The 24,911-nt window shown below is 36.8% G+C and overlaps 6 protein-coding genes and 1 pseudogene across 7 annotated transcripts; 3 read left to right on the top strand and 4 right to left on the bottom strand.

Moving 5' to 3' along the window:
• The first annotated feature begins 2,901 nt into the window (after positions 1 to 2,901).
• Positions 2,902 to 4,306, top strand: LOC105964090 (CASP-like protein 1F2). The gene is made up of 3 exons (XM_012988593.2): positions 2,902 to 3,305; positions 3,462 to 3,585; positions 3,844 to 4,306. Exons 1-3 carry the CDS (start codon positions 3,100 to 3,102, stop codon positions 4,090 to 4,092), a joined length of 579 nt encoding a protein of 192 aa, XP_012844047.2. The 5' UTR covers positions 2,902 to 3,099; the 3' UTR covers positions 4,093 to 4,306.
• A 58-nt stretch (positions 4,307 to 4,364) lies between these two features.
• On the bottom strand, positions 4,365 to 7,744 carry LOC105964091 (Endosomal targeting BRO1-like domain-containing protein). The gene is made up of 11 exons (XM_088819143.1): positions 6,732 to 7,744; positions 6,537 to 6,611; positions 6,375 to 6,433; positions 6,164 to 6,296; positions 5,952 to 6,048; positions 5,798 to 5,864; positions 5,594 to 5,692; positions 5,400 to 5,498; positions 5,132 to 5,286; positions 4,924 to 5,025; positions 4,365 to 4,817 (listed from the first exon to the last, which is right to left on the bottom strand). Exons 1-11 carry the CDS (start codon positions 6,928 to 6,930, stop codon positions 4,640 to 4,642), a joined length of 1,263 nt encoding a protein of 420 aa, XP_088675269.1. The 5' UTR covers positions 6,931 to 7,744; the 3' UTR covers positions 4,365 to 4,639.
• Positions 7,745 to 8,148: 404 nt separating this feature from the next.
• Positions 8,149 to 11,093, top strand: LOC105964094 (uncharacterized). The gene is made up of 5 exons (XM_088819137.1): positions 8,149 to 8,518; positions 9,726 to 9,824; positions 9,946 to 10,054; positions 10,134 to 10,343; positions 10,698 to 11,093. The coding sequence occupies exons 1-5, from the start codon at positions 8,337 to 8,339 to the stop codon at positions 10,815 to 10,817; spliced, it is 720 nt and encodes a 239-aa protein (XP_088675263.1). The 5' UTR covers positions 8,149 to 8,336; the 3' UTR covers positions 10,818 to 11,093.
• A 305-nt stretch (positions 11,094 to 11,398) lies between these two features.
• On the bottom strand, positions 11,399 to 12,634 carry LOC105964093 (GEM-like protein 5). The gene is made up of 3 exons (XM_012988595.2): positions 12,281 to 12,634; positions 11,918 to 12,201; positions 11,399 to 11,817 (listed from the first exon to the last, which is right to left on the bottom strand). The coding sequence occupies exons 1-3, from the start codon at positions 12,573 to 12,575 to the stop codon at positions 11,557 to 11,559; spliced, it is 840 nt and encodes a 279-aa protein (XP_012844049.1). The 5' UTR covers positions 12,576 to 12,634; the 3' UTR covers positions 11,399 to 11,556.
• Positions 12,635 to 12,753: 119 nt separating this feature from the next.
• Positions 12,754 to 14,485, top strand: LOC105964096 (proline-rich family protein). Its single transcript, XM_012988599.2, has 3 exons — positions 12,754 to 13,084; positions 13,224 to 13,458; positions 14,169 to 14,485. Exons 1-3 carry the CDS (start codon positions 13,054 to 13,056, stop codon positions 14,215 to 14,217), a joined length of 315 nt encoding a protein of 104 aa, XP_012844053.1. The 5' UTR covers positions 12,754 to 13,053; the 3' UTR covers positions 14,218 to 14,485.
• Positions 14,486 to 14,788: 303 nt separating this feature from the next.
• Positions 14,789 to 18,706, bottom strand: AFB2 (auxin signaling F-box 2). The gene is made up of 3 exons (XM_012988597.2): positions 17,071 to 18,706; positions 15,922 to 16,417; positions 14,789 to 15,817 (listed from the first exon to the last, which is right to left on the bottom strand). The coding sequence occupies exons 1-3, from the start codon at positions 17,541 to 17,543 to the stop codon at positions 15,035 to 15,037; spliced, it is 1,752 nt and encodes a 583-aa protein (XP_012844051.1). The 5' UTR covers positions 17,544 to 18,706; the 3' UTR covers positions 14,789 to 15,034.
• A 712-nt stretch (positions 18,707 to 19,418) lies between these two features.
• LOC148769849 (uncharacterized) lies at positions 19,419 to 23,947 on the bottom strand (annotated as a pseudogene). Its single transcript, XR_016031493.1, has 5 exons — positions 21,915 to 23,947; positions 21,088 to 21,864; positions 20,805 to 20,892; positions 20,266 to 20,724; positions 19,419 to 20,168 (listed from the first exon to the last, which is right to left on the bottom strand). The product of XR_016031493.1 is annotated as an uncharacterized LOC148769849 (transcript).
• Positions 23,948 to 24,911: the final 964 nt, after the last annotated feature.

Below are 24,911 nucleotides of genomic sequence, written 5' to 3'. Positions count from 1 at the left end.
CATAATCTTAATTATAATCTAATACTAATATCAATCATAATTCTAATATTATATTAATCCTAATTACAATCTGAAACCTATTTCTAGTATTAATACTAATACTAATTCAAATAATCTTAATTATAATTTATAATACTAATATTAATCACAAATTCTGATTTTGCAACAATTTTTTTTTGCAATGATATATTATTCAGTATAAAAAAAATTATATTCAATCTTGAACCTTTATATCAACTTTCTTAGGTGTGGCAGTTGAACCATAAAAAACACATATGAATATGTTAGAAATTAATATTTAATTATATTATCAAACTGACATTAAAATTATTTAAAATACTATAAGGGTATAAGTAAGCGTTAAGACGTAAAAGAACAATAATCATTGTTAATAAGATAAATTATGAAAATTCTCTTGAACTTAGGTGAAATTACAGAAAACACCCCCACTTATCGGTGATTATACCAAACCCCCCTGATGTTTGTTTCTGTCTTACACGACCCCCTTATGGTGTGATTTTTTTACGGAATCTTTTTTATTCCATGTAATGTCCCAAAAAATATGGAGTCCACCATTGCAGACGTGACATTTCTTTTATAGTACTTTTTAAACTAAAAAGTTACCCTCAGGGTTGTCATGGTAATAATAAAAAATTGTGAAAGTGTTATTTAAGAAGAATAAAGATTTCGTGTAAAGTTCACCTGAGGGTAATTTTTGTCTTTAAAAATTACCATAAAGAAATGTCGTGTGTGCAGGGTATAATAAACATTATTGGAATATTCCACGTAATAATCCTTGAAAATCATACCATAAGGGGGTCGATGTAAGACGGAAACAAACATTAGGGGAATTATTAATATAAACTATTTACGGCAAGAGCATTCGAGTGGGATTATTAAATAAGCTATCAAAACATTTAACCACTATTTTTATACTCTAAGATAGTAATTTTTAATTCTAATAGAGTTATGAATTGAGGTATTTTGACATTTCATCTTTCAAAATGTAAAAAATACATTATGCAATCATGCAGAATAAAATATCAAACATGAGTTATGAATTTAACCACCTCAGTGTCCATTTAGAAAATAACATGTCGCAATTAGATATATTTAATTAACAACTATTTAATACCTATGGTTGAAGAAAATACATTTAGATAAATATCAAAACAAAATATTAAATAGCACATAAATATTTGCGAACTCATTTTGATACTTTTGGGTTGGAGTTGGTGTAGATATTTACTTCATTATATTTATTAGAATTATAATAAAATGCTTATTAGTGGAATACAATATATAGTATATACAATCATTATACATTTTAAACAAAACAATTGATATTCTTAATGTTAGCCATTAAATAAAGTGGATAAACAAATTTAATTCCAAAGATTTATAATTATTATATTTTGAAATATATAAAATCAATTCGTTTTTTTATGAATTGATTAAACTTAACTTAGGTTATTCAATTTATTAGTATAATCATAATAAAATTTGTATTTTAATTAGTATATAATTAAAAAGGTTAAATCAATCGTAAAGTTTATTGTCACTGGAATCAGTGAAGAAAAAATAATTATTTAAATAATAACATGAAATTTATGTATTATAATTTTCAATATGGTAAATAATTGGGAGTACATTACTCTACACATGGAATAACAAATAGTGTCAATTTTCGCAAGATAGTAAATTCAAACATGTATCTTTCTTTTTTACAAATAATATTAATATATAATATTAAATTAGTAAAAAAATACATATTCTCTGGTCATGTTCATGTAAAATGTATAATATCAAATAATTTATTCTGCAATATGTTTTTTGAATATAAATCCAATTTTATGAATTAAAATTTAAAAAAATTCGTAACACCGCCAATCATGCAATTATAATAAGGGAAGATTTTAAATCGAATTTAACTAAATTCAAATTAAATTAATTATAAATTAAATTCAAAAATAAATTTATTTAGGGTTTCCAAGAAAGTTGATATATTTAGAGCATTTTATAAATGGTAGGATATAAATAGATAAATAAAATAATTAAATATATTTAATTACCTTTAATTTTGGAAAATGATGACATGTTTTTTGATGATTTATTTCCACCAATCAATTCGCCACTTGGGATGAAATTGAGGACATGTCATCAATTAAAATTGCCAAATGTCAATCAATTAGCTATGCAATTCAACTTTTATATATTATATAGATAGTATTCTCATAATAGTCAACTAACATAATTTATTACACATTTATTACCGAAAACTCCAATTTGTTTAGGGTAAATTACACCCATACCAGTTATGATGAAATAACTTTAAGGTCCTTATGGTTTCGGTAATTACACTCACCCTTGAAATATAGTTAGAAACTCTAATGAGATAATGCATTGGATACGTTATTCGAATATGATTGTAACGGACTATTACTTTTAGCTAGTGGTGGAGACAACATAGAGCTAGGGGGTGACACGGCTCCCCCAACATTTCTTAAATCACCCATAGCCCTTTGTTGTCTCCACAACTTCCTTAAACTAATAGTCCGTTAGAAACCTAGCAGAATAACGTATCTAATGCATTATCCTATTAGAGTTTCTGACTATGTTTCAAGAAGAAGAGTGTAATTACCGATGCCACAAGAACCTTAAAGTTATTTCATCGTACCTAAGGGGTGTAGTGTAATTTAAAAGATGGACACACTGCTTTTTCAAGGAGAACAAAAAAAGCGAAGGAAAAAGAAAGCAATAAATGGAAAATCGTAGACTAATAATTTAGTTAACCATAATAAAAAAAAAAAAAATTGGTTTACATTTTCCCGTTGAGGTTGCGAAACAGCAATAAATGAAATTGATATCGCCATAAATAAGGATTTTGTGTATAAAAAGCCTGTTGCTGCTGCTCTGTGTTGAATGACCATTCTCCATTGTATTCTATTCTCCCGTCCCGTCTCATTTATTTATTTATTTATATAAATTTCAGTGGTTTCATTCCCATTTGCAAACTACCACTTTCTGATATCCACGCTTTCACATTTGAGATTTTATTTTTTCTCTTTTCTGAAAAATCATCATCAAAAGAATCAAGCAATGGATCCTGAAATGCCGAAGCAGGAAAAAGAATCAAGGAGCCAAAATGCAAAGAGATTGATGTATCAGCTTGTCCAACTCAGCGTTAGAGTAGTGGTAATTGCATTCACACTAGCAGGTGCAGTTACAATGACAACCAGTGCCCAATCTGTTACCGTTTTTGGGATTGTTATGGATGCCCGTTACACCTTTTCCTCTTCTTTCAGGTTTCTCTCTCTCTCTCTCTCTCTCTCTCTCTCTCTCTCTCTCTCTCATCACTCTCACATCCACATCCTCTTAACTTTTCCCAATTTCTTACATTTTTCATCAACTTTAACATGCATGCTTTGCTTTTTTTTTTTCTTTTTTTTTTTTTTTGGCAGGTTCAAATTGGTTGCAGATTCTGTAGTGTGCGGCCTCTCTGTGCTGTCTGTGGTTCTTGTTATTTCACTTAATCGTCCCAAATCAAATTCCAAGAATTACTTTTATTTGCTCTTGCTTGACATGGTAATAACTAACTAATCTATCCTGAATGCCTATTTCATTTCATTTAATTTAATGGCCATTTAGTTTTGTATTTCCTCCATTCAATTCTGTTATTTTTCCATGCTAGTTTTTGCTGAAAGAATCTGTCCAAGCATAATCACAAACCTTTTTTATTCTGCTGATAAAATCTAGTTTTGTTTCTCTTTTTTTCCACAAGCTAAGGTGTTATTTTAATGTTGACCATATGTAATTTTCACTGATATATTTTAATTGTTGCAGGTTAGTGTGCTTCTGTTGGTGTCAGGATGCTCGGCTGCAATGGCTATCGGGTACGTGGGGCGATTCGGACAGGCTCAGACTGGTTGGATTGCTATTTGTGACCGTGTCGAAATATTCTGTTACAAGATTTTGGTCTCAATTGCATCATCTTTCTTGGCTGTCATTTGCCTCGTTCTTCTTACTGTCATGTCTGCCCACAAACTCAAATCTGACTCTTATTTGATGAAGGGGGTTGGAATACAGATCTGATGAACAAATTACTGTCACAGCACCCCCATCTGTTTTTTCTTTTTCTTTTTCCTTTTTTTATTCTGGCTAGTTTTTTCTATGTTCTTAGGAGGGGGAAAAAAAAGGAAAAACAGCTCTTGCTTTTCTGTGTGCTTATCTGTGATGTTAAATGCTTTGTAATAAAATACATTTATTTCTGTAGTTAAGGCAAGCTGTTTCTGCTTTGTTTTAGAAATTGGTAGTAATTGGAATATTTGGAGTTATGTTAGGGATAAATTTTATACAAAGTCAATGAAGGCACTAGTTTTTCAAATTTGGATAGACCCTGCTTTGTTTTGCAATACAACAAGGATGGGATAAAGGGGACCTTTTTTTTGACCTGCAAAAGTCCCAATACCAATACATTAATTAAAGATCACCACATTAAGTTGCAGATAGAATTTACACTAGAAAGATTATACAAGAAAATGTAATGAAAATGTCCGCATTCCTAGTACGAAAATGTGCTGATCGGTTGTTTGTAATAATATTGTCAACTCTCCGGTGTAAAATTTATCGAATAGATTCATCAGGTTTGCGGTTGATGGTCGGGATCATTGAGGTGCTCCTTTAGAGTTGTTTGTACAGCTGGAACTGGAATTTCCCACTTTCCAGAATCCCATCCAGAATCCACTTCAGGTAATTCATATTCATCTGGTTTTAATGACAACTGAAACTCTGGAAGTTCAGGCAATTTCTTTAGACCTCTGCATATATCACATCATTATCATCATCATCATCGTCATCAACATATATTTTTAGTACTTATTACACAAAGGATACAGAAACACGTTGGAGTTATAAAATCATTACTTGTCTTGCTCCAAAATGCAGCCATACATCTGAGATTTCTTCATTGCTGTTTCCGGAATTTTCTTGTGTAAATGCTTCATGGCACCCCATGGTGGAGAAGCCCTAACACATACGCATGCAAATTTCATGAGTTAACGAATAAAAGAAGAACTATATATACAGGATACTATTTCTAAAATATTCTGCAAGATTAATTAATGTATTGAACCTCGTAGTTGGTTCTGCAAGGCAAAAAGTTAAGCAGGCTTTCTTGCTCTCAACTAGCAGCTCTTCTGCAGCAAGGAAACAGCACATGGCACTCACATGGGAGGATGGTTCCGTGCACTTATCCAGGATTAGGCCGTGATAGTAGTAAGCTGCCGCCTTTTTTTGTTTTAATTAATTAATTGTTGAATGTGTTAGCTAGGCAACAAACAAGAGAAAACGATTCATTGCTGCAGAAAAAATGACAAGTGGAAATTGTTAGGTGTGGTCACCTTTGCTTCTAGATGCTTCCATTTGATGAACAGCAATTGCTTCTTACTTGCTGCTGCACCATCCTTTGCGTTAACTTCAGATAAGCAGAAATTATAGGCCTGAAAGATCGTTAATCACATAATATCTCATCTGAAACTAGATTTGTAAATAATAGAGTTACTAATTAACAAGCAGATGGAAAATGTAAAATTACCTTGGCAAAAAAAATGAGTTGTTCACATGCTAGTCTCCTCTTCACAGATAAAGTTGCATTCTTGCTTTGGACAGCTAGTCCAAGCTGAACTTCTGTTCCCTGAGATTATCGTCAATCATATTTTTTATCTTCATCTCATCTCATCTTCTAGATTTATTTGTTTATAACAGAAAAAAATAAAAATATATATATGTATATATGTACCTGCGCCAGGGCTTGATGAGAAATCGCCTCAAGGAAACTCCCCTGCATAACTGAAGGCAATTTGTTCCTGTTCATACAGATTATATCAATAGTGGTGATAACCATTATTTCAAAACCATTTGTAAGTTGTGATATAACATAATATGTTACACACTTTATATCAGTTGGTAGCCGAAGAAGAACATTGTGTATGCAGAAATTCAAATACCCTGCCGCTTTCAGCAACAAATCAACAGCATCTCTCATGCAATCTGACAATAATAATAGAAAAAAATCACCATCCAATTCCAATCAGGGTATTTAAAAATTTATAGTCGGATCATAGCCAAAAGATTTAGTTGTTGTAATAGGTAAACAAGGAAGAACCTGCAGAAACAAGCCTCTCAGACAGGGCACTCTCTTTGGGAATCAACTTCAGATTAGCCTCCATCAAAGTTAACATAGCCATCATATGTAGAACAGATAGTAGTTCAAACCAGGAGTTTTGCACACAGCTCACCTGCGGTCATAACAACAGTTTGATCAATTAAGAATATGAAAAGTGCAATTGGCATTTCCTCCTGAATCAGTTTCTCACCTGTCTTCCATCTTCCAATTCTTTCCATCTGAACTCCACCAACTCTTCAAGTCCGTGTTCTAATTTATCAAGTTTTTTTAAATAAAAAAATGACATCAGATTTTGCATATTTCTAAGACTCTCTCTCTCTATCTGTGAAGAAATGTGTAATAGTTTTCGAACCTTTGTTTGTGAGACCGAGTAGGAGGGATAAGTATTCTTCCAATGCTTTTGTTAGTTCAGTGATAGCGGAACCACCTGAATACATATATATAGAATCATTAATGAAATGTTAGACGAATGAATAAATAATATGCATGGAGACATGAATTGAGGATGGTTAAAGAAGTGGATGAAAAGTGATATATATATATATACCAGTTGAGTGAGAAACTAAAACAATCTGATTTCTGAGAGAAGTAATTCTGTGAGCAAGATCCTTGGGGATTAAGGCTCTCGGAATTTTATGCATATCCGATTGGACAGGAATGCGTAAGCAAGGGATAAACACAGAGACTTCCCTGATAGTCTTCTTCTTCTTTTTACCAATTCCATACATAGAAGAAATGCACCCCATTTTTATCACACATACTACTAGTCTGTCTACACATGCATTCTTCTATAATATATATATAGAGAGAGCGTGGTAAGAGTGAATCATGAAAAAGCTGGTTGATGCTACTACGTATATATGGATGCTAATTAATTAATAAAAAGGTTGAAGAGAAATTAGTCAATGAATGCAATTAGAATATTAATAATAAAAGTAGACATGAATCCATCCATGTGATGTGGTTAATCAATAAAAATAAAGGAAGATAATATTGTGGGAACACAAAGTACTGACACCCCCAGCCCAGCCTCTAAGATAAGTGCATAAAATTATAGTATGAGCCGCCTATAATAATAATCTGTGAGGTGGGAAGCTCAGGGATCAAGAAATCTCTATCACATGGCGATTGCGATTGCGATTGCGATTGCGGAGGAAGAGAGATCTGTTATCTTTTTATTTTTCTATTATATATAAATATTGGAGATCGATCACTGTGGGCAGCATCGGAATTGTTGCAAAAAAGGGACTTGTTTAAGAAAAGAAACGATGATTGAGTTCATTAAACTCGTACGTACGTACCCCTTTTTAGATACTACTATGTATGTGTATCCAATCCGCAATCCCCATTCAGAATTAAAAAAATCAAAATGAAATCCATCCCCCCACCAACTTTTTGATCGTAATCTGACTGACTGACATGTTTTAGCATCAAATCCCAGCAAGGAACGGAATCCATCTGAATCTCATTTGCACTTGTATTTTTGGAAATATATCTCATCTTACCAAATAAATCAACAACCACTACTTTACTTAATTATTATTATTGCCTTCAATCTTTAAATTCTCTTTCAAGGATTTGTTGTCTCAATAATATTTATCACCATCCATTTATGTTTTCTCTGTTATTATTAAACTATCAATCTGTATTAACTTTTTATTATAAAAGTATATAATTAATATAGATGATGGAATCTAAATTTACCAAGCCAAGCCAAGCTGTGATAAGAATTTAGTGAATTAAATTATGTTGAAGCCCAATCAAAATGCCTTGCATAAATTTGTAGTGGATCAGACTATACAACTAAAAAGGCCCATTTCTTTATCCGCATTTTGATCATAATTTAACCAGCTTTTAACGACTAACAACTAACTAAGTGTACAATTAGGCTCTATATCCACCAAACGGCGCCGTAAAGACACACAATTATTAGTTATCTGAAATCAATTCTGTGTTGTATTTTTGCACCTGCCATTTGTCATGAGAAGAAAGTTTTAACGTGACACATTTGACACTGGAAACTAGTCGGAAATTACCATAAACCAACCCTAATTTCACTTCATTCTCTTCTCAACTCTCAATCCCACAATTTCCCTCTAATCTTCAACAACCCCCCACTGCCCACCTTAATTTGCCATCGATTCATTCAGCAATGGCGAATTGGATCCTCGGACCTGTTATCTCTGTTATTGCAGCTGTGTTATTGGTCACATCGACGGTCGCTACCTCCGATGGCCCTTTCATTGTCGCCCATAAGAAGGCTTCCCTCACCAGACTCAAAGCCGGCTCCGAACGTGTTTCCGTCTCCATTGATGTCTATAATCAAGGATCCGCGTATGCTATGCTCCCCTTCTCTTTCCTTATTTATCAGATCTGCTTTTTTTACATTTCATGGATAATGTTTCCTTTTTTAAGATTTCTGCTCATTTTCGGTCAGATTCGTGTCATTACTCACTATAGATCTTTAATAAATGCATCATCCAATGAAATGTTGGGGTTATCTAAAGTAACTGCCCAAACTTAGATCAAGATTTGCGTAATAAGTGATTATGTATTGTCTGCAACATTTATATTACATTTCCAGATAAAATTTTCGTGGTTGACTTTGACCCACAAGTACTTGAGGAAACCGATCCACTAAATTTGTGCTTTCTCCAGATGAAAAACGATATAGATTTGGGTAAAACTGTAATTCGTGCCTTTATTACGTTTTTTGCTGTTCGGATTTTAGGGTTTCATGTCTGGAAAGCAGTCTTGATAAGTATTAACCAAATAGAAAAGAGTATCTGACTACAATTACCAATTCAATTTAGGGTGATCACTAATCATCTTATCGGTAGTTTTCCACCTGTGATTTATACACAATTACACACATATACATGTAGATGTGAGTGGATATGTGTAAAATATATATGCAATACGCGTGTATGGTAGGATATGGCCTGGTGAAGTTCACCGAGTGTAGCATAGAACACGCCGATCACTAATATGCTTTATATTGGACTCCGTTCAGAAATGGTAAATGAACTATCTATTCTAGGCCATGCTTCCTAAACTGAGTAATTGCACCGCTCATAAGAGCAGTTACTACGTACTCTGCATTTGATGGATAATGGGTGAGAATAGGTAGAGGGCCGATGATGTCATGCAGCAAAAATAACACATACAAAAACTCATTCTGATAGAAATGGCAGATGTTAATCTTCCTGATATTATGTGGATTCACATATTTCAGGGTTTCTCTGTTATTACGTAAAGGGATTGACGAACTTTCAAAGCTTGTGGATTCCCAAAAATGCACTAGTTTAGCTTTTATCTTCTAATTTTGTGGCATGTCCTGAGTTGGAATACTTAACCTGTTATCTTAGTTTAGCAATGCAGAGAAATATCAGCATACATTATGATTGTTGTGTGACTTGTTTCATGAGGTTTGAATCTCAAACAAAAAATGAATCCGTATTTCTTATTTGTTCATAATTTGATATAATTATATTGTCCTAGAATGGTGGTCTAACGCAATATATTTCTTGTGATTATTCAGGACTGCGTATGATGTGACACTTACTGATGATAGCTGGTCCCAAGACATATTCAGTGTTGCCTCGGGTAACACTTCAGTTTCATGGGAAAGGCTTGATGCGTAAGTCATTTTTCAAGAATTTTAATTTGTCCCAAGTCATATGTTTGTTTGATTTAGCTGTACCTGCAGTTAGTCTTACCTCAACTAATAGTATTTATCCTGTCAATATGAATGATTTCAGTGGTGCCGTCGTGTCACATTCCTTTGAGTTGGAGGCCAAAACAAAAACTATTTTCTATGGAGCACCAGCAGTTATTACATTCCGCATTCCTACGAAAGCTGCCTTACAGGTAGGTTTGGATTTTCTCCCAAGTTATATTACGAGTATTTAGTTGCTCTTATGCTTTACTTTGATTGGTTAACTTTCAGGCGGCATACTCAACTGCAATCCCACCTCTCGATGTCTTAGGCGATAGGCCTCCTGTGAAGAAGTTTGATTGGGTAAGATTTGATATAAATTTACAAACCCCTTTGCTTGACCTTGAAATTCATCTAATAACACTTTTCGTGTTTTTTTTTTCTTTTTCTTTTTTTGCATGCAATTTTTTTGTGGCGGCACCTGATATTCAACAGGCTAAGGTATGGTCTCTCTTAATTCTTTATCTTTGATTTGAACTGTATTGAATTATTTCATTTATGTACAATTAATTTTACTTATTAGGTAATCATATAAAAATGAAAATAAATGCAATAGTTGCAGTGTTTGAAAAGATGAAAAATATTTCATTACAATTGTTATTTTAGCTTGTTTCTGGGTATAAAAGTGGAAAGGGATTTGAGGGTGAAAGAAATTACGTGCCTCAAGTTAATACGAGCATGGATGAAATTCTCCCCTCTTATTTTATTTTTAATTATTACGTGTGTATCTCTTTGATAGATGGGTAAAATAGTACTGTTATTTAAGGTCATTATTGTAAAATTTTCCATGCGCAGAAACTGTTGGCAAAATACGGATCTCTTGTCTCAGTGACAACTGGTGTGGCTTTGTTTGTGTACCTGGTTGCAACTCCATCGAAATCGGGTGCTGGAAAGGGAAGCAAGAAGAAGCGTTAATTAATGACTGCATTGAATAGAACCCCGTCCGCTTTCTTGTAACCAGTCATACATACCAGGTTATGTTTTGTCAGTGCAGCGTTACACTTGTAGTGAAGAAAGAGCTCATCACTGGACATTAGCCATGACTTAGTAGTCTGTCTGCCCTTCTTTTTTGAAACTAATATCATTTCTGTTTTTTTGCTGCTTATCCATAAAGATTCTTAATCCGGTGGTGATTTATACTTTTGTTGACTGAGCTATGTTACTTAATCAATGGAAACCAGCTTTCTTAAATTAGCCTCCTTTAGTTACAACTTACAATGGCATGCATGTCAAATAAGAAAGATAAATAGACAAGTAAATGATTAACAGGCTATTGCTTGGTGAAAATGATATTGTTTCATTTTTGTGTTAGATGATCATGATACTTAGTCTAATTGTAAGTTCATGATGGTCTACAAGTACATTATCTTGAATACTTTTAATCGTAAATAGAGCTTACTTACATTGATGTTGATACAGTAACATGAGTAAACTTGATGAAAAGTGTGAAATATAATATGATGCCCGAAGGCTGCACCATCCATCAAGCATAAATATCAAAAGACAATAGCTGTGTATTTTATTGCGTGCGAACAATTACAAGATCTCAATCCTAGTTATCAATCATGACAATGAAAGGAAAATCACAAAGTGGAACAAGCAAATAATAGTATACAACAAATGAAAGAAATTTATTAATAAATGAATATGAAGGTCAATGTTGTTGGGGGGAGGATGAATAATCGACATTGTGGGTATGCTGCTGAGGAGGATGAAGTGGTGGTTGTGCCACCACCGGAATTGAAGAAGTTGAAATGGCATCGAACAGATGGTTTGTAGCTTTCTCATAATTGACAAAACCCATGAACCAGAAATCATGGCCGTCTGTAGAGACAACCTGTATATATCTCTCACTTTGGTTGTCTCTCATTATCACCGGGTTTATGCTTCCAATCTTTGCTAGTGGTATCAGAATCTGCATGCATATATCATTTTTAATTCACAACAAAATATTATTATTAATTAATTCTTGATCCATCCATCATATAGAATATATTATAGTATTATAGATGTACCTTGTAATAGCTCCAGGTCTGTTGGCCGGAAGGTGCAGTGAAGGACAAGGGGCGATCACTGCAGAAGGCGAGGTGGAAATTGGAGAGATAGAGGGTGCCTGCAACTGGACCGGTAGATGTGGACAAATAAGATGCAAATGTTTTCTTGAGAGTTTCGTTATTAATATGAATTGAGGTGGAGAACGTCTGCTTGTAAAGGGCCTCGAATCCACCTCCTGTTATTGTCTTTGCCCTCAGATTCATTTTCCCCCAAGCAGCTCCCGATACGGATGTTCCTGTTTTAACTGCAGTAGGCAGGCATGCAATATTAATTTCATCAAATTATATTATTATTATTTATAGCAAAAAGGAGGTATATATTACGGTTGTGCCAGATGTTGTGGGCAGTGGAGTCGGCCTTGGAGGTCCATGAGTTGAATTTCTGGAGAACGGAGTCAAAGGGACCGCTACTTCTCTCGACAGGGGTGTACTGCATGTATGGCTGATGGTGGTTTGGGTCGGCAACCCCCCAAAAAGCGGCCTTCTGGTTGTTGGGGTGGCTTGTAGGAACTGCCGGTGTCCCCATTACGTTGGTCCCCCATTTCTCAGCCGATGATGATGATGATGATGATGATGAAAGGTCGTCGTTGGGGTACTTGATGGGCTCCGAGCCGTTCATTGTTTTACTTATATTGTTGCTGCTAATGAACGAATGAATGAATGAATGATGATGGAAATAGATGTCAAGATTAACTCTGATTTTATACCAGAGAGGCAGAGGCGTGAATGCCAAAATGCTGACTTTTGAATTTTACACAAAAAGCATGATTGCTTAACCGCGTTATCAACGTCAACAAGACGCCGCCTTCTTTTCTTGATTTTCAAATTTCAACCCTTCTTCTAGATCTACTCCTTATTTATTATTATTATTATTTTTTTTAAAAGTTAATTCTAAAATTAGGTGGCCAGTGTACTGTACACCGAAATAATGAATTGGGCTGGGCCTGTAATAATGTAATCAGCCCATATATGGCTGGGAAATGAAATGAAATGATGACTGGTCATTGGTAAGTCAACCCCCAACAACCAAGCCTATCAAAATCCAAATCTTTCCTCCTCCTCCGTTGTTGATCGATCAAATTCAAATTCAAATCAGCATGAGTTATCAGCATAATCATCCTCCTCCAGGTTAATTCCTCTTTCCGATCAATCTCATTATCTATTTTTATTTTCCAATTCAACTCTTTTTTTTTCTCTAGGTTTGATTCATATCTGCGTTCGGTGCGATCATCTTTGAAATCCTCATCAATTTGTTTTCTTCAATCAGGTTATGGGACGGGATACCCTTCTGCGCCACCACAGCCACCGCACGAGGGCTACCCCTATCCAGGATATCCGCCGCCTCCGTACCCACCACCCCCTGGTGGTGGTTATCAAGGATATTTCAATCATGGATATGCTCCGCCACCGCCTCCACCGCCTCCCACCCAGGTTTACCACTGTGACCATGACCACTACCACGACCACGGTGGCTCTGGTTGTTCCTCCTTTTTCCGAGGCTGGTATGCTATTCTGCTCCTCCCTTTGCTAAATTGTTGCCTGTGCTCTTAATTGTAATTATGCTGTCGGCTGTACCAAGTATTGTCATCAGAACACAAGATTTGCTGCAGATGTAGGATTGGATCAATTGCATTCAAGACATAATTGACACACACTCTTTATTCTTGTAATGTGACACAGCCATCTGATCTGATGTATGCAAAACAGATGAGTATTAAATGGCAGAAAATGTGAAGGAGCTCTTCTGCTTTGGTTGGAAGGCGTAAATGATTTTAGTCATCAAATATTTACGGTTACCTTGTTTGCTTAATGTGCCTTTGAAACTAAGTTCAAACAGCCAAGTTTGTGAGTCTCAAATAGCTTATCAATTATTTGACTCTTGGTAGATCAATAAGCTGAATCTCTATTGACCTTCATAGTTCAATCATGTGTCGAACTATTATGAGTAGCTTCCAACATAGCATACGTGACGAGTCATTATAACTTATGAGTCACGTTTTGGTAAATTAATCTATACTTGAAATGATCAGGCAACTATTCCACCACTATTCGTGTTCTTGTTAAATAATGTGGCCCTTTATTTGTACAAAGGTTTTTAGTTAATCCTCTCTTTCAATGTTTATTCAATTGTGCAAAACACTAAATCCTCTTTACCTGTTAAATTTCTGCATGTAAATGTATTTCATTCTGAGAATGTGTTTGTCATTTGCAGTTTAGCTGCCCTTTGTTGCTGTTGTGTATTGGAGGAATGCTGCTTCTGAATATTCAAGTCTGCATCTCGGGAAGGAATTCGAATTACTGTTTGCCTTGTTTCTTCATGGGAACATGTGCTCGTTATATATATATTTATCAGTGTGAGAACCTACTTGTTCGTTTCATTCTTCTGTTTAATATGTTTCATATGCCGGTAAAAGTGTGATTTAAGCATCCTTATTTATAGTTGTACAATACTCTCTCAAGTATTGTATTTTCTTGAATCTTGTGTACATTTGTTTCTGTTTTTTACACTGAAATTGGTTGTTGAGCTTACTCCACCCATTCAATTACACGTTTCCGTCTATAGTGGTCACATTTTTCCGTGGGGATTGTAATATACCACTTTACACCTGGGTTTTCTAATACTGAATGGCTATGTAATGCATAAACTATGTTGGCAACGTCAATATACTACTGAATGAATGTCTTTGTAAAAACACAATGTCGAAACAATTATGTGGTGAACTGGGCAAACCCATATGTGATCTTGCATTTATAAGACTCTGTTAGGGACTGAAATAATTGGATGCGAGGAAACAGTGATATCAACTTCCAGAATCTCAAAACACTTAAATGTGAAAACAGAACACCTTATCATCCAAATAGACAAGCACGAAATAGATTATGCTTGACAGCACTGGATGTGGTGTAGTAGTCAATATTAACAAAAGCAGCATTACACAGGTTGAAGTTCAATCAAGAGGAGAACCTTAAATATATAACAATAACAATAAGGAAATTAGAAATGCATAAATAGTTGGGGGGTCTAAAAAGTCTACAGATATCTACTACTTAACACAGAAAAACAAGCAGAGGACTGATTTACAATGTCCAAACAAAATCAGGTGCATCTCTGCGAGGGCCAACCAGCGTGCGATACAAGTACATCTTTTCGACTCTGTGTCTAGCATCAGGGCTACTACTAGCCTCAACTTGGTCTTCACCTTCATTAATGATCTCCACATTGAGTGTCGGCATCTTCTCTGCAAGAGTCTTGCATGCTCCGTACGTCACTTCACAGGAAGACATCCAAAGGGATCGCATTGTTTCATACTTCCCCATGTCTGATAGAAGTGCTGCGTTGCCAAAGGGGCTATCTCTTATCTCCAACTTCTTCAGTTTCTTGCACCCATTCAGCACATACAGCATTCCTTTGTCACTATCCCCAGCAAATGCAATTGAAAGCATTTCCAGCTGCTCTGCATACATTCCTATATAAAGGAATACCTGATCTGTCAGACGACCCGATACTGACAACCTCTTCAGACCCTTGCACGACTGGACAATTGCCCCAAAACCTTCATCTAGTGGCAGATTGGTAACTGCATCTGGTATAACTGGATTAAGGGTGCACAAGCGGAACCGAATAAAGTTGGGGCAATTTTTGGCCACGGTGATCAGTGCTGCATTGGTCATCTGCTGACAGAAATATAGCAGTGAATTAAGTTTGGGGCATCCAGCTGATATAGACACTAGCCCTTCCTCTGTTACGGCAGCAGCGTTATCAGCGCCATACAGGTCAGATGGGAACACTCTCAACTCCTGTAGTTCTTTACATGTCGAGGCCACAGCACCTAGCCCTTTATCTCCAATGGTATCTAAAATCTGCACATCCAATTCCGAGCTTCGTTAATTCAGGTAAAACCAGAATAAATAAAAAAAGGTTGGTACGAAGCATAAGCTTATTAAAAATAAAAAGAAAAACAAACCCATAGACGCTCTAATTTCTTGCAGTGACAGATTAGCTTTATAAGCTCGTTACTGTATATTCCTGGTGCATAGCTCAGGTTCAAAGATGTCAAATCCGTGCAAATTGGGTACACAGCAGGCAAACAGTGTGGATTGACATCCAGAAACCCTGATAAGCTTCTAACTGATTTGCAATTCTCGAGAGTATTTTTCATTTTCTTGGAAGTCTCTGAATCTGGATCATGGACAAAAGACCCTGTCCCCAGGTCATTTATCTGTGGGGCTTTCACCAGAATTTTCTGAAGAGCCTCCAATGGCACTGCATGATTCACTCTTAGACTTCGGAGGTTGTGACATCTAGCAACCAATCTCTCGAGAGCTGCTACATTAACTTCTCCTTTGAGGCATGCAAAATTCAAAGAGACCAAGGAGGTGCAGCTGTCAGGGAAACAGCTGAGCCAGTGGCCCTTGCGGTCATCAACTTCATTTTCCTGCAAGTCAAGCTCCCTGAGAAACCTGTTACAAAAAGGTCAACCATCAATAAAGCTGAACAACAACCATGGGAACTAATACCAAAAAGACAAGAAAGAACCACATAATTACATAAGTAACTAAAAATTGCAGAAAACCTTATGATCAAAGGGGGAACTGTAGACCCTCAAGGCACACAGATTACAAGTATAAATATAAAACGGTAAGGAATATTCAATCATATCTAGTTAATTAGAAGGAAGGACATAAATAAAGTTTGATAGAGATGAATTACATGCAGAAATTAAACCAACACTACAATATTTAATACAATCGTGAAAACTGTACGAGCTAATAATGAACACAATTAAAAGTATAAATATAGACCACAAGGAATAAGCATATCTAGTTATTTAGTAACATCAATAAAGTTCGAGGGAGATAAATTACATGCAAAGACAGAAATTAAAACCAAGACTACCAAATATAATTGAGCAAATACAAATGTAATCCAACGAATCCTTTCACACCATTCAAATACATTAAACACTGAGCACAAAAAATAGCAACCTCTACAGATACAACTACAAGTGATTAAAGATAAGCTATCGATTCAGTGTTAACAGTTAAGTCAAGCTCAGCAGCAATTTAAGAATACAAGAGGAATTTCATAAACAAGGAAAGGCAAGATCTGATACCTGCAATTGGACGCAATGGCAGCAAGGCCATCAGTAGTGAAGCCTTCACAGCTGACCAAAACCAAAGACTTGAAATTGGGGAAAGACTTAGCAAGCAGCTCAAGACTCTCATCAGAAACCAACATCCTCTTCAGCCTAAGCTCCTCCAGATTTATCCCATTCTTGGTCATTGCCTCGATCCAAGGGTATACGTCCCCACCCCAATCGTGAGGCACCAAATTGAAATCGGCGAAATGGGGTTTCCCTTTCAGAGTCAAAGACCGAACCCTAGGGAACCTCGCTATCAAACGCTCTGGGTTCACAGCGTAGCAGTTTCCAATGAAAACCTTTTCTCGGCTAAACCTTTCCAGGCTATACCAGGACTTGCATACCAAAGACACAGCATTCCGATCCCTGTGAGATGTCAGGAAATCGAAAACGTGCTCTAATACTTCCTCCGGGAAGTAACTCATCATATCCCGAAATAAACACATCGGATCCAACTCAATCTCAATCGTTTTCCGAAAAAATCCCAACTTTCTTTCGCAAAAGGCTTCTCAGTCAACGAATGTTAGGTTAACCTCGAATTCAAAAAAAAAAAAAAAAAAGCGAAATAACTTGGGGATTTTGAAGTAGGCCGGGAAGATTATATTTTTCCTAAACTGGATCTATAAGATGAAACAGATCTGAAGATTTTCTACTTTGGTGAGAAACAAAGCTGGATACTTGGAGTTACAACAACTTCTCTTCGACTTTCAGAATAGATCTGGAAGGAATGAAGAGAGGAAAAATGAAACCTAGAGGAACAGTACCAAGTATTTCTGGATTTGAAATATTATTGGATAAGGGTAAGAAAGATGATTCATAGCACAGTTATCATCATCGTCATCATCCAAAAATCAAAAGGTGATGATTACTAAGTTGAACAGGTGAAATAAAAAAAAACAAAATCCTAATAATAGACTAAGATCTTTAACAACAGCAGATGAAACGAAATTCACAGATCCGATACAAATCTACACCTCAAGATGAAAGCAAGGTAAAAGAAGGAATATCCAGTTGCAGGAAATGCATATATGATATAACTCATCTCAGATAAAGAGGAGAAAAAATATCTGCTCAATCTCTCTCTCTCTCTCAAATCTATATCTATATCCCATAGGTATGTAATGTAAGTATTCAGTCATGTTAAAGGTAAAAGCTGAAACACACTCATCTCATCATCAGAGAGGCTCTACAGAGAGAGAGAGGCCAGGCCAATGTGCACTAACCAGACGTAGTTGAGATTTGACTGCGGTTAACGAGATCAGACGGTGAGAAATGGCGTGTGTGGAAAGAGAAGAGAGAATCTTGACCGTTGAAATGCGTAGAAGCATGTGTCTTTGTCTCTGGTTTCGATGTGCGATCACCGTAGTTCACTCAATTTACAGAAATACCCCTGTTTCTTGATAAGGTTGTTTGTTTCATGGTCGTGGGCGGTGCACTGCACTCGCGACCTGTAAGAAAGCATACCCAATGGCCAATACCCATACGGGCGGGCCCTCTTCTCTTGTCCACTCAGTTTGGGCGAGTATCATGTCCCTATACTCGCGAGAGTATGAGATAGTAAAACCTTTCATATTTCTTTCTTTGTGCTTTTTCTGATTTCCAAGATAATATAGGGGCAATTTTTTTTTTGGGGTTGTTTTGGGGGGGAGTTTTTAAAATGGGGCTGTTTGGGGGGTAGTAATTAAATTGGGGTTGGACGCCACCGGGAACGGCGGCATTAGCCGGAGACGCCACTGCCAGTGGCGGCACCGGCTGGAGACGCCGCCACCGGTGGCGTCTTCTAATAATTTAATAATTTAATATTTTAATATTTTAATATTTTAATATTTTAATATTTTAATATTTTAATATTTTAATATTTTAATATTTTAATATTTTAATATAATATTTTAATATTTTAATATTTTAATATTTTAATATTTTAATATTTTAATATTTTAATATTTTAATATTTTAATATTTTCTTATTTTTTAATATTTTTATTAATTTTTAATATTTTAATATTTTCTATTTTTTTGATTTTTAATTTTTTTTACAAATAAAACAATTCTAACTACATTCATTAGTTTGATGTTAGTATTAAATTTATTACATTTTATCAATTAGTATTAAATTAATCATTGCATATATATTTATCTAATCAACACAATAAAATAGGGTACAATCTTAAAAACATGTAGACAAAAACAAAAGGAGTTCTAGAAAATAAAAGAGTTATATAAAATAAATAGGTCAAATAAAAGAGTTATACAAAATAAATAGGTCCAAAATGAGAAAAAAGACAAAATGAGTACAAGAAATTAAAATTGGCACTATGAAGTCAGTGCATATGTGAACCAGTGCCACATGCAGGCGCCCGTCTAGTCCTACGCGGCCTACCATCTCGACGAATGTCAGGATCTGCCGGTACATCATCAACTAACTGGGTGTCATCTGGTGGATATGGAACAGGGGAAACATTATACTGTGGTCGCTCTTGGGGACTTGAGTATCCCAAATTGAGCTCCAAATGTGGACCCCATGAAGAGAACCGGGTATCAATAGCAGGAGGATGTGGGGTAGCTAGAGAATCGGACCATGGCATATGTGGAACGTAATCATTCGTAGATGGACCAACTAAATCTGTAAATATGGGTACCTGAGATGTAGACGCACCGAACATATCCATAAATCCCTGTGTAGTAGATAAATCGTCCATACCTCCGTGCACAGGAACATCTGCATAAAAGGGTGTATGGGAAGCAAATGGACCGGCAACATCTCCAGATGGAGGTACCCGAGATGTAGATGCATAATAGTTCCCCTCTCTCGTCTGTCTCACGTCATCCTCCAATTCAGTAGCTCTTTCGGTAGCGCTGGACCTTCTTCTGGTACGTCTATCTCGATGCGGAGAAGGTATAGGAGGTATGGCAGGTATCGGAGGTAAGCTGGACGAAGCACCATCTCTACGTAGAAGTTGAGTCCCAGCTGCATACATCCGTGTAGCGTTGTCCTGAAACAGATCATATATATGATCGTCATCTCGAGAAACTGCCCTAGCAGCAAGACTCATGGATATAAGCTGATTACCCTGAAATAAAAGGCATTACAAGTTTAAGAACTTAAGAAACTGAAAAAACAAATTGAAAAACATCGAAAGTAATGGTTATTTTGAGAAAAATACTAACCACAAGATCCAGTAAAATCGGGTCTCCGACCTGAAAACCAATATCATCAAGATTGTCAATCGGTGATATCAAACGACGTGTGTGCCTCTCATACCACTCGTAGTATCCTGGATCTGTCTGAGGCCCACTAAACTCAATAAATGGGTAGTCAACGGGAGAATCAAGTCGGCCATGCCATCTATCAACATAGATACGGTGAAAACGAGCCCAATCTCTACCTCCTGCGCCTCGACGATCATAAGAATGCAACTTAATCTCAACATCGTGATCAGTAGGATGTGGTGGTATATGCTGTATCCTACCAAACTGACGTAGCACCCTATACGGACGATGCATCTCAACTCTCTCGTAAAATATAAGGGGACAACTCGACAACCAAAGCTGTGGATGCACTATCTCAGGATACTCAAGTAAAGCCCCAAACTCAGGATCTAGTTCACTATAAGGCATCCATGTAAACTAGAAAAAAAAATATTTTTTTAATATATTGTTAGGTAGACCAAAAACATTAACGTAATTGCTGTTAACTTATAAAAAACCTGATCCCAGAGCATCCGATCGAGCGTCGTACGATAAACACGTATATTATTTCGCGAGGATCGAGTGTGACTAGTAGGTCTGATCCAACTGTAATATCATGTGAAAATTTGTTAAGTCAATATATTAACCTTCATACAAATAAATTATTAGTACTAAGATGTTTACCGTGCACCGTAAGGAGGGTGTGGATATGCAAGCCGACGGGGATCATCTTCTACTACTGGTACTATTGCTGGAGCGAGTAAAGGGATCCTCGACCATGCCCAAATCTAATTATTAAACATAAAAAAATATAAAAAATCGCAAGAATAATAAACTATTAATTTAAAGTTTAAAAGTATCAAAAATCCTATTACCTGTAACAGAGTAAGCGCACCACCTAGATTGGTTTTCCTCTTATCCAACTCAACAGTGCCGTCTTGTTCCACAACTTTCCTAAGTAAAGCCCCAGTGCATAGCTCACGATACAAATATCCAAGAACTGCACTACCCCAACTGAAAGTACGCACCGCCTCAAGATCTTCGAAATGACGAAGATACAACAACGAGATTGCACTTGAAGATGTGTCAGGACACATAATCCCCCCAAGTAGCAATAACAGTAAACACCTGACATGCTGCTGAACACGCTGCTCCGTGCTATCATCGGTAATCTTGCAATGTTGTAAATATATGGCCAGATCAGTTGCGTAGAGCCTTCTCCCTTTGAAAGCTCGATCTGAAGGAGTATATCCCAACCACGTCTGACAATAATCCTGCCACTGCTCCTTCGACCATGAAATATCCTGTCCAGTAACAGGTAGTCCATCAACAGGCAAACCCCATAGTAAGGCGACATCCTCAAGTGTCACTGTCGCCTCCCCTGCTCGAAAATGAAACGTGTGTGTCTCCGGACGCCACCTCTCCACTAAAGCTGCAATAAGATGCAAATCGACTACGAGACGACCACATCGATATACTCCATAGAACCTAGTATCAACTAAGTACTGCATCACTCTAGGGTGTGGATCATCATCACCATCATCACCATATAAACCCCAAATCCAACCATCACAGCGTCTCCCGCGCACAATATCATCCACGTTTGCCGATGTAATCGATCTAGATACGTGCTCAAGGGAAGTTTTCGAGTTCCCTTGAGAACACCATTATGAGCCTCTGACATGTTTGTAGTAAGCTGACCACAACGATTGCCCCCATCATGTGCAAATGCCCATTTTTCTTGATCAATATCCTTCAAATAGTTATAAGCTTCAACACTCCGACTTTTGATCACATTAAGAATGTGATTAAACTTCCAAATTTGAGACTCCGCTCCCGCCTTGTAGCATAGATCCTTCAAATCTACACTCTTAAAACGTTTGTTGAAATTGGAGCACACGTGTCTCAAGCAAAACCTGTGAAAAACATTAGGGGGAGCAAATTCGGGCAACTCCGCTAAAGCTCGTAAAATTCCCGGAGCTCGATCTGAAATTACACAAACGCTTTCTCCATCTGGAATTTGAGAAATTAGATGTCTGTGTAGCATTTGAAAAAACCACCTCCAAGCCGCCGTGGTTTCATTGTCAACAAGAGCAAATGCTAGTGGTAGCACTTGGTTATTGGCGTCCAAACAAACTGCAATTAGTAACTTGTGCTTGTACTTAGTGTACAGATGAGTTCCATCCACACTAATAACTTTTCGACAGAACATGAATCCATCCAAGCATGGCTTGAAGGCCCCAAAAGAAGTACTTGATCATCTTCCGTGTTGGAATGTCTGTTGGTTTGAAAACCCACTCAATTGCCGTACCCTGGTTCGTTCTATGAAGTGCCTTCATAAACTTGGGCAGTTTGTTCACTGAGGACTCCCAACTCCCGAACAAGTTATCTCTGCAACGCTTCAAACCATACCAAGCTTGCATCTTTGAAAGTTGAAATCCCAATTGAGACCTCACAATATTCTGTGCTTGTGATATTTTGCAAGCTGGATCATCTCGAACGGACTGAACCAATAAGGCAGCAATGTAGTTCCTGTCCAAATTCTTGTGTTCATTCGACATTTCATCCATTATGCAATTGTGGGGCCCACCATATCTCGTAATAAGGAAGAATCCTTTGCCCGATTTTTCAATTCCCCGTAACGACCATCTACAAGGCCTTTCAGGTGTGCTATGCTTGCACTTGACACTCCATTTATTAGGCTTACTTTCGACAACCGTGAATTCCCGTTTAGCAAATCGAATCGAATGGTCTCTCACCGCGGCGCAAAGGCGTTTTTTGTCCTCAAACACCATCCCAACCTCAAGAATACCCCGATCGCTATCGTAAAACTTATCATATCGGCCCCTTCCAACATCAACTGAATCTGCCGCCACTTCTGGAAACGTCATCGAGAAAAATGGGATTGACTCATACAACGTCGGTTGTTCCTCTGCTTCCGCCTCGTTGTGCTGCAACCACGTCTCCCGAACACCATCTTGTACGTCTTCATCTTCATTGTCGTCGTCTCCGTCATCGGATGGTTCGGAATTCACAGGACTGTTCGGCCCAAAGGAGTCACCTATAGGGTCTTCATCTTCGAAAATGCTCGGTCTCGCGGAACTCGACTCACCAACAAATCCCCCTAAATTACCATAGTTAATTGTATGGGAATCTCTGTGCACCTCTCTCGCTCCACTAGTCTCACAATAATTAGGGATGCTTTGTGTCGCCGCCAGAAAATCCGGAGTCACCTCCGGTTGTGAGAAATATGGTTCATTCAAATCAAATGCCTCTACGCTCACTTGTGGTGGGGCACTATCAATGTACTTCGGTTCAATCTCAACAAATACTTCGATTGCCTCATTCCCTTCGTCCGGATCAATATACATTTGTAAATCTTCATCTGTTGTCATCTCGGTAATCAGCTCCCTCATTCTTTCTCCATTATAAATGTAAGATTTGCAACACACTCTTAGCCCAAACTGATTAACATCGACATCTAGACGTTGATACAACTTTGACAGAAATTGTGCAAATGACAGGTCACGTTTAATTCGAAATGCTGTTTTGTGGGCAATACTATATTGCACTACCCAATCATCGGGAATTATGTGACCTCCAAAGTACACGTACACTTTGACATTAGTTTTAGCCGCCATCAATCTTCAAAAGATTAAGGAGATAATTAACTCATCAATCCAATCCAGATTAATTAATAATGAGGCATATTAATTAATCAATAATAATTTAACTAAGCACACCACAAAATTAATCAGTTAATTTAACTTAATTTCCCGATATTTTACAAAACAACACCATTTTAGCTACTGTTTTACAAAACAACACCAAAAACAAAAAAAATTGTCCATGCTTATAAAATATATATAGTACTAATACCTAATATAAAATAAATTAATTATTAATTAACTAACTAACTAACTACCCACATGCATCATAAAAATACTAATCACATGTATTTACAATAATTAATTAAAAAATTGGAACATAATAAAAAATTATAATAATAACTTTTTTTTTTAATTATTTACAATAATAATAAATATTACCTTGGTTCACCGGCGGAGCACCGGCGGCGGCGGAGACGACGGCGGGGAAGGCGACGGCGAGAAAGGCAGCGTCGGCGGGCAGCGGCGGCGGCCGGGCGGGGTCGGTGGTAATTATATTATATATTTTATTTGTAATTTGAAATATAAATTTGTTATTTTGTTTTTGAAAATTAAAGAAGAAGGAGGAAGCTGGAAGGAGGAGAGAAGAGAGCTGAGAGGAAGAAGAGAAAATGGGCAGGAGAGAGAAAGGAGACGCCGTTGTCGGTGGCGTCTCCTAAAGACGCCGTTGTCAACGGCGTCTCCTGGTCAAGCACGGCCTCCGAGGTTGCAGTCTTGATCTGGGCCGTCGGATTGAATTTTTCCAGTGTAATCTGGACCGTCCAATCTATTAAAATAATAAATTAATAAAATATTAAAATAATAAAATATTAAAATATATTAAAATATTAAAATATTAAATATTTAAAATTTAAAACCGGTAGAAGACGCCACCGGTGGCGGCGTCTCCAGCCGGTGCCGCCGTTGGCGGTGGCGTCTCCGGCTGATGCCGCCGTTCCCGGTGGCGGCCAACCCCAA

Source organism: Erythranthe guttata, chromosome 6, assembly GCF_056151865.1.
Source record: "Erythranthe guttata isolate IM_541 chromosome 6, IM_541, whole genome shotgun sequence".
Lineage (NCBI taxonomy): Eukaryota > Viridiplantae > Streptophyta > Magnoliopsida > Lamiales > Phrymaceae > Erythranthe > Erythranthe guttata.
Note: the sequence above shows the minus strand (reverse complement) of the source record. Positions and strands in the feature narration are given on the sequence as shown.